At 46.6% G+C, this 12,295-nt stretch overlaps 1 protein-coding gene across 1 annotated transcript in view; it reads left to right on the top strand.

Annotated features, from left to right (window-relative positions):
* LOC139049599 (phospholipid-transporting ATPase ABCA3-like) overlaps positions 1-12,295 on the top strand; it is a 344,592-nt gene that overhangs the window by 232,743 nt on the left and 99,554 nt on the right. The window contains exon 6 of the mRNA XM_070525181.1: positions 5,891-6,076. Within this exon, the coding sequence (XP_070381282.1) occupies positions 5,891-6,076 (186 nt within the window). The remainder of the gene's footprint in view (positions 1-5,890; positions 6,077-12,295) is intronic.

The following is a 12,295-nucleotide window of genomic DNA, read 5'->3' as shown; positions in this document are numbered from 1 at the left end:
TGTCCACTCATGACGGAGTAATCAGCCCCTGTGTCCACTAAGGCGGTAACAGCGTGGCCGCCGAGAAGCACGTCGAGGTCGGTGGTTCTTTGTCTGGCGTTACAGTTAGGTCTCGGCGTCGGATCACGGCTGCGTCGTGTTCAACTCAAGCTGGAACGTCGCGTCGTCAAGTCTTTTGTCGGTGTAGTCTTGGCTTCCTGACTTCGTCGGGACGGCGGCCTCTTCGTCGTGTTCGTCGGCGGTGGAGGATCTTCGTCAGTTCGACGAACAGCAACCGCACCTCCATCGGTTGCTGCATTTTGTTTTCCGGATATGGGCTCGCAGAGCGGCCCCGGGCTGTGCCGGTGTATGGTCGGCGCTGCGGCGACAGGTAGCGGCCTGGTGACGGCGAACGGGACGGCCGTCGAGGGCCCCACTGAGTAGTGGCGAGGTAATCGGCGATGTCACGTGGGCGCTCGCCAAGCTGTGGACGCGGTGCATTCACAGCGAACCCTCTCAGTCCCAAGTCGCGGTATGGGCATCGGCGGTACACATGGCCGGCTTCTCCGCAGTGATAGCAGAGCGGGTGGTGGTCGGGGGCTCGCCAAATGTCCGTCTTCCTCACGTAGGTGCGGTGGGCGACGGGTGGGCGTGCTAGTGGCGGCGGCGTCGGACGACGGAATTGCGGCGTCACAGGGCCCTGGCGCGGTCGCGGAGGGGGCCTTGGCGGCGTGCGACGGCGGCGTAGGTCATCGCTTCCGGCTGGGGCGATTCTGGTTGCACCTGAGGAACTGCAAGCGATCGGTGCACCTCTTCTTTCACGATGTCGGCGATCGAGGCCACTTGAGACTGCGACGAAGGCAAGACCTTGCGCAGTTCTTCGTGCACTATGGACCTGATGGTCTCGCTCAGATCATCCGTGGCCAGTGATTGAATTCCTGCGTAGTGGTTAGAGCTTGCACGGCGGTGGAGTTGCCGGTTCCGCATTTCGAGTGTCTTCTCGATACTGATGGCCTCGCGAAGGAATTCTTCTACGGTCTTCGGTGGGCTTCGTATCATTGCGCCGAAAAGTTCTTCCTTCACACCACGCATGAGAAGGCGGACTTTCTTCTCCTCGGGCATATCCGGGTCGGCATGGCGGATCAGACGGTTCATTCCTTCCGTGAAGATGGCAACGTTCTCATTAGGTAGCGGCACTTGGGCGTCCAGCATGGCTTCGGCCCTTTCCTTGCGCGCGACGCTCGTAAAGGTGCGCAGGAAGCCGGTACGGAAGAGGTCCCATGTCGTCAAGGTCGACTCCCGGTTCTCAAACCATGTTCTGCGGCATCTTCTAAGGCAAAGTATACATGCTGCAGCTTGTCGTCGGAGTCCCAGTTGTTAAAAGTCGCGATTCGTTCGTAGGTCTCCAGCCAAGATTCTGGGTCTTCAGTCGCTGCTCCATGGAAGGTCGGTGGGTCCCGAGGTAGTTGTAGGATAACGGGGGACGCTGGGGCAGCCATTGGGGTTGCTTTGACACGATCTTCTTTCTCGACTCAGGTAGAAGTCCTTGCTGTGGGGGCAGTCCTTGCAGTCTGCGGCTAGCACGCTGGTCTTGGGCGATGTTAGTTTTGTCCTCGGGCTTCGGGCTTGGATCGCGGCTTTGCGGGGGCGTTCGGTACATGAACGCACGAGCACCTCCACCAGATGTCACGTGGTAGTGACGATAAAGAACACAGTAGCAGTACTGTGAAAGACAAAACTAGCGTTTATAGAGCGAACCTGTGCCCACAAAACAGGCTACACTTAAAGCGCAACGATAGCGGCGAACACAGTCGGCGATTGTCGAAAATCTGATCAGCGGGTCAAGTGCGTCGGCTTTTATAGATCAGTCGTGGAATGTTCCAGATTAACCGATGGGACCCGCGTGCCTTCCACAAAGTTCTGCACTATTCGCGTCGCGCGTACATGCAATCAGATTACACAAGTTGCGGTGAAAGTCAGTGGAGGGAACCATCGATATCATTCCAGAAACTTCTTTTACATGCAGGCGCGTCCTGCACTGCACGATAACATTTGTTAGGCGGCCAAACGTGGTCGCCCGATAAAGATAAGTACATGTGTCAATATACAGATTGGAATAGTTTTACGTTACAGGGCCCCTAGACCACAACAGCAGCAGCAGCGCCCGGACAGTTGAGCCAAAAGGCAAAAAACGTGACGCTTGAAAAAAGCTGTAAAAAAAGTCCACCGGATAGGCAGTTAACATGGAGTAGTCGATAAAATACCTGGCGACAGTAACCGCGAATATAGCGTGATGAACCAGACGCACGCGACGCGTTAAGTGTGCCTACTCGTGGGTGTCAAGTGGTGCCTGTGCAAGGCCGCCTCGCCGACTCGAGAGAGCTGAAAACAGAACAACTTCACTACTACAACAGGCGCGCAGCAACAAGTAATGCAGCACGCGTTGGGCGGCATCGGCCACACAGCTTGGTTCCAAGATTCGAAAGAATGGGAAAGCTCTTGCGAACTACAGGCGGGTGGAACTTGATAAGTACGCTTTTCGTTGCTGAACGACAAAGAACACACGTTCCTTTTCTTCATTGGCGTCTAATATTTCGTGATACGTCCCTGCTCAACTTTCGCCTAAAAGTTGGTAGCTAAGAATGATAATCTTAGAACACATTTGAACAGAATAACTTTATAGTCCGTGTTAGAAGAAACGGCTTACTTCGTCCATTGGCCCTATAGTTCAGCGACTCGATTACGACGTTTAGTTTTCATCCCAGTTTGATTATGGGTGCCGAGTTCGTCGCCGGGCTCTGACTAAAAAAAAACTTGAACATACACCCGACGTCGTTGAGGGCTTCTGTTGCTTTCTGTTTACGCTGGCAATGCTGGGCTCCACAGAGTCACCGCGGCGGTAGAGGGAGTTCACATTCGCTTCCGAGAAATATTTTTGCAGTCGAATAAGCGTCATAGTAACCCATTGCGATTGAGTCGTTCGTAATCGCAGCAATAACAGACGAAACACGCAAGAACCGCACTAATTCACATTGACGCCGCTACCCTTCGAAACTGCTGCTGGGAGAAACGGCCATTCGAACATACCAGTTCGCGAAAGAGGGCGTAACTGCGTGCTTGTTCGAGGGTACGTTCCTCCTCGCCAATGAAACGGTCTACAGCCGCCTATGTTAGGCCTAATGGGCCAAGAAATCGAGAATGCATCTTGGAAGCAGCGCTGTCGCCAATACTTCGTTGTCGAAGCATCATTGGCTGACTCAAAATGTCATGCAGCGTTGGGATCGATGGTAGGACAAAGGGCAGGACGGCAATTTGATAGATCCAAAGCGGTGCCGCTTCGGGCAAGGCTTCTTGCCATGTTCAATCATGTATGGTTCTGACGTTCAAGTTCATTTCAAGTTCACTTATTTACCACATACATGGAGTGTCAGATGAGTGGTTGGAACGAGGAAAAAAGAAAACTGCATTAAAAAAAGCTTGACCAGCTCGACGTCCCGGATTCACTAAGGCAGCATGACAACAAAAGAAATATACATTTCAACGTCGGTGTGAAATGAGAAAACATGATATCCACAGAAAGCATATTTTACGAGAAGTGAAATTTAGCTGTGAACATACTTAACACAGCATGATTGAAACAGAAGTGTTAGAGAGTGTGCAAGCGTTTACTTAAGAAATCTTGAATTAATTTAATGTCTTCGACAAGCAATGACCTAATGTTTGAAAGCCATACTTTGTGCGTGGCCGTGACACATACAATTGTTCCGAGTGTCTGTTTAGGCGCGAAGAAGGATTTAGTTGCAAGTTAGCTAGATTGGGTAAATAACCGCGATTTTTACAATGTCAGATCTAAAGGGAATAAAGTGTATTCATATAGCCCGTTTAATTTAGTTACTATATTTAACGAGTGGCTCTGAAGTGTGCGAATAAAACTCTGCCGACACGGCGATCAGCGATGTGTCTGCAGGCTGTTTACGTCGGTGCAGTTGGACGTTGGACAGGGGTGCCGATGAGACGTAAAGCGCTGTCGCCTGCAGCCGGCAGACCTTAATCGGCGTCACGTCGGTCTAGCGTGAACGGGCCTCTACGCCGTCTTGGTGCCGTAGCAGTCATTTGTCGTTTCTTTAACTACACCACTTTTACATCGATATAATCACAATATGCATGGCATCAAATGCTATTCGTGGCATCAATGTCAAAAGTGTGATGATCAAATCCTTTATTGAGTCGTGCTGCCATCGTGGTCTTTTCATATCAGGGTATGTATATGAGATGTCAAGAATGATATGCATTCGTAACATGCTTGGCATATTATGAGTAGCATGCATGACATAACACGTATTCACAACGTGGATAATATATCATGGTTTTCACGGCCTGTAATATTATGCCGATGCATGTCATTATTGGGATATGATTTGCATGAACTACGAGATGAATAATATGACATGCGCTGCTGTGACGTTATTTGTGTCAAGTCATTCACATCAGGTAATGTATTGCTAGCTTTGCCCACACAGGTATGTACTCGTGGTCGTGCATGTCATGAACTGTCATTCCTGTTAACTCACGCATGCATGTGATACATGCAAACCATGTTCGTGCCTGAGATGCCATTCCCCATGCCTTAAGGTACACGATACATTCTTTCATGCATCGGAAATACACATACTGATACACTTCTTGCAAGACGTATCATGGTACAGATACAACATGCTCAAAGAGGATCTGAGATAGTATCTAAGATACTTGTATCGTCGATACCGCCCAGCACATAATGCCATGCGTGCATGCCATACATGTCATGTTTGCGTATCATGCTATCCATGCGATGCCATTCTTTTCATACCACGCGTGTCATGTGATGTCGTTACAATTTGCATCATTCATGACATCACATCATTTATGTCATACGATACGTCATGCGTGCATGTTATTTATGTGATGTCATGCTATTTATGTCACGAAATGTCATTCATGTCATTCGTTTGCGGAAGCTGCGGATTGCGACGTTGATGCAGTTGAAGGCCACGAAAACTCGGCGTCGCCTCCGTTAAGTTGGCTTTTCTGCAGCGTGGAAGAATATCTGACGTCATGATAGGCCACGTGATGGCACTTGGCGAGTAGCGGTGCGAGCGGTGTCAGAAAAACGGAGGTGAAACTTTCCTCTCTTTGGGAGCATTGCAGGGACACTCAGAGAGCATTGTATTCATGTGAATGGTGGCGCAAAGCTATCATGGGATACGTTAATAAGGTACGGCTCTACAGAATTGGTCTAAACGTGGTCGGTCGTAGGTGCGCTACACTAAATGCCACTTCATGGACCTGGGTGTGAGCGGGATGCATGCACAGTAAACAAAGAGCATCGAAATGCGCAAAACGACAAGGTGCCGTTGCCAAATCTTTTTCTGGTGAATGATACTACAACGTCTGTGCATCGTAAATGGGCTTCGAAGGCCAGCCTTGCTTCCAGCTGATCCGAGCGATGTTACGCGTACAGCGAATGGCAGGAAATTATCGCACCCGCGACAGGCAACAGCAAACCAGGACGGAAACCGATGCGGCTTATAAAGAAAGAAATCGCCGTTTTCGAGGAGAAGTAGCATCATCGTCGGACCCCGGGACAAATACAACATTTTTTCCCTAATCTTCAAAGCACGAACGTGTTGCAGGTCATGAGACTTGCCCCACTTTGCGGTGTTTCACAGTACTGAATTCGCCTACTACGTCGCCTCCGAGATTGCCCGCTGTAACCTCCGAGGCCATGCCTGCCTCATCGTGCCGCATATGCCAAACTACTGATACTGACAAGCTAATCTTAGTATCCCTGGCGCTAGATATTTTGGTGGATCCTCCGGGATTTCATTCTCAAGCAAACTTTACAATCATGTGGCGCCTCTTTGCTTTCCAGGTGCAGCGACTGTAATAGCGAGAATGATAATTTTGGCGGTGACATCATCAGACACCGTGGACTACGTAGCGATTCTCTTTGGTCCTTATGCGCTGCTGTCCATGCTCGTCAAGGTGTGGAACGACATATCCCACAGCGAGCAGTGCAAGCTCCTGCGGCAACTTGGTGTCCGTGACAAAGTGAAAGGTGCAGTATATATATTTTTCCTCTTTACGCAGACGAACGCTTTCTGGCTGCTTGACAGTAGGGCGTAGTGTGCAGGCCCTCCTCGGGAATTTTAAGAAGTCCTGCACACTTCAGCGCTTCAGTCGTCATGTTGAGCTGGATATAAGGAAAAGTTTATTATTTTAGTGGAGAACGTGGGCGACAACTATTTCTTTTTTGTACAATGCAGATTTTTGAGCAAAAGCATATACTTTTCTAAGCCAAGTCTCATAGACTATACATACTTTTTTTTTCTCCTAAAGGTGCTTTCCACGCCTGCTTAACTAGAGATGCTGCAATTAATATCGATAATTCTCCGATATTGTGTCACCGAACACAATGTTTAATATTAACGAAGGAGGAAATTGAATTCGGAAGCGAAAAGGCCTCTTCCCTCGCAATCTAGAAGTATGTTGTTTTAAAGCCACAAGTTTGTTCTTCCTCCCACACTGCGTTTCCAGTTCCTGGCCGTTTCCGGCCAAGTTGCGACACTAAGTGCCCCTGGTATGTGCTCGATATATATATATATATATATATATATATATATATATATGTATATATATGTATATATATATAGAAATTAGTAAATGAAAGGTGGCGGCTGGTCAGTCCCGCACCGCGTTCTACGGTTTCAGCCTTAAAGGGAAGCTGAAACACTTTTCGAAAACAAAAATTAGTTCCCGGCGGGGTTCTAAAGTATTGAATCCACTGAACACGAATATCTCGTTCAAAAAGGACGGAAACAAACGCAAGCGGTAGTTTTTTGCAAGAAAACACGCACCAGCGCCTCAGGGCATCGCGCAAACGCCGGTGTTGCCCGTAATTGGTCGGGACCGCTGTGACGTCATTCACGGGTATCGCCGGTCAGCGCCGCCGTTTCAGAGCGCAGCACGCTGTTCTGTTCTGGCTTCACAGCTGAGTTGTAAGCATTATAGAACGTTCTCGCTGTCGTGGATGGCTTGTGTTGCGCCTTACATGTTCGAACCGACAGCCAATACAGAAAACGATGGCGGAAACTGCGGAAACGACATGTTGAGCGTGCCAACAGCGAGAGCGATGTGTGCACCTTGTCGCGTGGTTGAAATCTTAGCTGGTACTTATGTTTTTTTTTCATGTAGCTGCATGTTCCAATGATGGGAAAAAAGCGCGCTAAAGTTTCACTAGCAACTTGCTGCTGAAAGAATGACAAAGCACTAACTATTCAATAGATTGTAAACACGGGTGCAATTCCGCGATGTCAAGCACCTTGCCGCTACTTGTCTAAAGTCCTGTGTTTTTTTGCGTGTTTATACACGATCGCGAGCATAAGTGCCGCGTTTCAAAGTGGGCACATATAGTGCTGCGAGGTACAGTCATGGAAGTTGCTTATCATACACATCCAAAGATGGCCAGGGGGATTAAATGTGCAATACTCATACTATGGTTTGACAACTTTGCGATTGTGGCTCGACCAAGAATGGGTATGCGTGCTCTATGCTAGTGTTCACATACAGATATTACGCAGTTTTGGCAGCGCCGTGTGGCACACACGGTGACTTTACGGTAACTGCAACCGTACTTCGGATGTCGTTAGGCAAGCCTATACTCCATTTCATACCTCAGGTGCAACGCTCTGGAAACTACGCAATAAGTGCGGTCCTCAAAATTTATTACTCCGCGTGTTTCCGCTGATGCTTCGCAGCGTGCCAGCGGCGTTTGCTCGCGCCAGCATGCACGTGAAGCTGCCGCCACGGGCTGTAATTGAAAAATACCGGAAAGCAAATTGATTTAAAACAACGTGTCGGCAGCCGTATAAGTACACGGATCGTTTCTATGGGTAAATTCTTTTTTTTCATTCAGAACTGAGTTTATATAACGAAGATTTTCAAAAAAATTGGGTCAAGAAACACCGAACTCTTTCTAAGTGCGAACGCAGCCACTGCACGATGTATCTCGAGCCTCCACAGCGTTGCTCCTGATACGTGAAACGGAGTATAGCAACGCTAGCAACAACGTGTTTCAGCATTTGTCGTAAGGCTATCCGGCTACGCTAAAGCTATGTTACCAGACGTTCATGGCTGCAAATGTTCGCATTTTTCGAGTGCGTCATTGTGGGCGTAATTGGGGTTTCATTAAACTAGGCGCACCTGTATGCGCTGCGTATTGATGGAAGATGAAGAGAACGGCTGGTGCTGCCAGGAGGTGCAAGAGATTACGACTAAACAGCAGCGCACGCAGTGCGTAACAATTTCAATACTATTCAGGACTGTGCGCCTCAGCAGGGCAGTACTGGAAGTGCCACTTGCCCAGAAAGAAGTCAAACCGGCTGGACAAGGCAAGAAGTTTACAAACAGGTGTGAAAATGATATAGCCAATAGAAAAATATTTGTGTAAAAGCAAATTTTTTGCAGGCAGTTGAAGTATGCAGCATACCGCCACTTTGTCTGGCTAGTAGGGAAAACTTTAGGAAAGAACAACCGTCCAATCCTGCCAAGCTGTGTGCTTGAAGTTGTCCACAAGAAATACCCGTCCAGAACAGGCTCATATACAGGCTTCAAACATTTCTGGGATTCCATTTAGGTGAGTGCACATAGATGTGCTAATGTATTAATGAAATGCTATATAAAATGCAGCAAGTTAGTTTTTCTCAATTTCAATTGTTTTGCGTGTTTCCAAGGAGCACTTCATGAAATTGTTTGCATTGCCATAATGTATTCATCAGAGTACAACACTTTGTTTCACTGTACTGAAATCCACCAGATATGAAATCATTTCTTGAAGCGTAAAATTATTAAGTGCTTTGTAGGAGTATGTGTACTAGCAGTACCTGAAAATTTTCTCCCTTCGACACCCACAGTATGACTGCCATGTAAAAAGATCACCTTTGCGGGCAGTAACGCACTATGTAGTTATTTTTTTTTTAAATACAAGTGAGGAATAGCATTGTTACTATGCAAACATCAATATCGAGCATTTGCTAAACTCAGTGTAAATTGTCATGTAAAATTGCAGCCTGAAACATTATACCAGTAAGCATCATTCAGTTTTGGTAGGTGCCCACAAAGCCACTAATGTTACTTGATATTTCGTCTTTACTGTCTGACTACAGATAGTACCTGAAGAGATGTCTCAAATTAGAGGAATTTTGCACAGGTAAATAAATCGAACCAGAAAGAAATGGCTACAAAGTCACTGTACTTCTGCGTAATTACTGAAAGCACGGCAGTAAGTTTAGTAGGGACATTTGCAGGCTGTGAATATATTTTATTAGAATGCATCAGGCAATTGCACCAACACGCAAAGCCGATTTTTCTGTTCTCAGTGAATGAGCTCTCGACGTTACTTACTGAACCTTGTACTCTACCGCCTAACAGCATATTCCTTGGAAACTTGAGGAAACTGGCTGCACAATGGTAGCGGGATCTTCGGGAGCCGAGTTTTCGTGAACCGTGATGACGAGTTCCTTGCCTCCACCATCACGAGGTCCAAAAGCATCTTCACATATTCTGGGAAAGCATTTGATGTTACTATGAAGTAGTGGTGTTGATACACACAAGTAAAATTATTTTCACCTGCTGTGAGCTGTCCGTTGCTTTAAGGGCAAGCAATTCCCTTGCCCCCTGTAGCCTTTGGATATTTTGCATTCAACCTGGCTTCACCATCTACTCTGCATGCTTGGCATCTTTCACTGTTTTCATTGTAGTGCAAGGCGGCTAGCTGGGTTCGAAAATGATGGACCACGGTCAAATACAATTAGCAGGTATCTGTGAATTACGTGTACAGCTGTAATCATTTACAATGCCTGTTTTGGGAACAATGCATGGGTCACATTGTAGGACCTGGCAGGCTCTATACTGCTCCCCCCCCCATGTAATAACAAATTTGCTTCAGTCACTAGCACAGTATGTAGAGACGATGAGTGTGTACGTCCTGAGTAGATCTGAATGTTTTTTTTTTCATTTGGGGTGCTGGTTGACAGGAAATCAGTAATGTAATCATTTTACTTGAAGCTTAATTGACTAGATAGTCGAAAAATGTACGCCATAGCAAGCCTGTCATGTCCCTACCCTTGTGTGCTCAATATCTCCCAAGTATAAATTTGTAGTTTAAAGCTGGTTGCTTCCACAACAATGTTGGTGATCGAGAAACTATGTGAATACGAGCTTGTACCAAATATAGGTATTTAATAAGCGATGCTCCTGCCTTGACAATGCCCATCAAACTTCAGCAAGTGAGCATGTGCAAAAGTACGATGCTCACTTCCATCTTGGCAGGTTGCATAAGAAAGTAAATGCAGGCTGAAAATTATGAGGCTTACCTTGCCTTCATTCCAAGGTATGAGTACTGGCAATACTTTGGAGCAAAGTGTATCAAAAGTCCATGAAAACTTTCACGACCGTTGGTCTGATGGGATGTTGATAGCTTGGGCATGTCCAATAAGAGCAGCTTTGAAGCCGCAATTGCTTGGAGCTTTTCAAATGCCTTAGAATCTGAAAAATATGGCACAGACACTTTCTCATTTAGACAGAGGACAAACTAGTCCTAAGTTGAACCATGGAAGTTCGGCAGTCTTAGTGAAACCTCACTGTCAAGAAATGTCTATGTCGCACTCAAGTGGCATGAGCCTAGATAGTATAATAACGTCTACATGCAAAAGATCACATTTGTGCAAAGAATGCTGTGCTAGCTGCTACGACAACTTATGAATCAGCTGTCATTTCAGCTGAGCCACAAATAGTAGACCACAAATAGTGAGCTGAGCAAAGAACGCCTGCACATAATGAGCTAACAATAGCAAAGAACAAAATTGGACAGACCCAAGATTTTTTTGCAGACTGCTATTACATTATACAATGACTGAGGTACCCTAAACCTCCTTTACACGCTCAGACACAATATGCACCTGCAAAGCATTGCAATGGTTTATAGTAACGTATTCTTTCCCTACAGTTTCACTGACAGTACTTACTCTCACTGAGCCACTGCCGCCGTTCAGTATCCTCATGTACACACGCTGGGAATTCTGCACTTCTATGAATGTGCACATACTTATTATGATTTAGTAGTGACAACCACTGCGGAACAGTTTGCTCACTGTTAGAATGGCTGGTTGCGACTGCCCAATACAAATGATTTTGAATTGACTTCAGCGATGCCTGCAGTTCTTTGCAGTCATGTCGCTTTGTAATGGCAGTCACTTCTTTGGAGACACCTCGGATGCATAATGCAAAGTCCGACATGCAGTGTCCATATTTTATAACAATACCTATAGCTAGCGCCAATATTTTCAACCCAGCATATAAATGTGTTGCTCCAAGATACCTTTTGCGAAATGCCAGATATCAAACACATGCCTGATTTCTGGTTTTTTCTCTTCGCATATAGGCCTTGATCTGAGCATGCTTGTCAGTCACAAGAGTCTTCACAGTGATCCTATAGTTTTCTAAGAACTGAAGGCTATGCTTAAGGCCCTCCAGTTCCATGTGGCGGCTGCCGCCTAACTCATTTGATTGTAATTACAAGAGAGAATATTTTAACACTCTTAGAGAGCATGTTTGTACACAAAATAAACTCAAGCAGCAGGAACCACTGCAGCGGCACAACATTCAGTGCTATTTAGGCCTTGTGAAGTCGTTACAAAACGCTAGAGAAAAGTTACAAGAAGCCTCAACAAGCTCTACGTGTAGCACTTTGTTGTTTGCAACATCCGTCAAAGAGTATGTGCCAAATTTGGCACTGAAGCCAGGCGAGTCAGCTCGCCCATCGCCTGCAAGCTCCACTTCTTGGACACTGGCAATTTTGATAGCTTCTCTTGTTGCTCCCTCCAAACCATCAGCAAGTATATTTCAAAGTAGTGAGAAAATGCACTGCAAATAATAAAATAGGCATCATTTTTCAAAAATGCTTCCCTACTTTGTTAACTGCAAGCCAAAGGTGAATACGCTGGATGTTGAAGGAGGTCCTGTCCGTGACAACTTCAACACCTATAGAAGCCAGCATCCTCAAAGTTTCAGCAGGGTTATTTCCCGAAAACAAAAAGACAGCAGAAAGCTTCAGGATTAGCACTGGCTGCTGGTTTACAACGTCTTGGTTCCTCCAGCATAGCTGGTGTCCTAGTGGGCACTGAGCACAAACCTCTGTACGTGTCCCTTCACAGCGAAAACTGTATGTGCAATTCGCAAGGCATGCGTGGCACACTTGAAACAATTCTGTCATGTGCCT

The sequence above is a fragment of the Dermacentor albipictus genome, chromosome 9 (genome assembly GCF_038994185.2).
Source record: "Dermacentor albipictus isolate Rhodes 1998 colony chromosome 9, USDA_Dalb.pri_finalv2, whole genome shotgun sequence".
NCBI classification, from domain to species: domain Eukaryota; kingdom Metazoa; phylum Arthropoda; class Arachnida; order Ixodida; family Ixodidae; genus Dermacentor; species Dermacentor albipictus.
The sequence above is the reverse complement of the archived record's forward strand: the minus strand, read 5'-3'. Positions and strand labels throughout refer to the sequence as shown.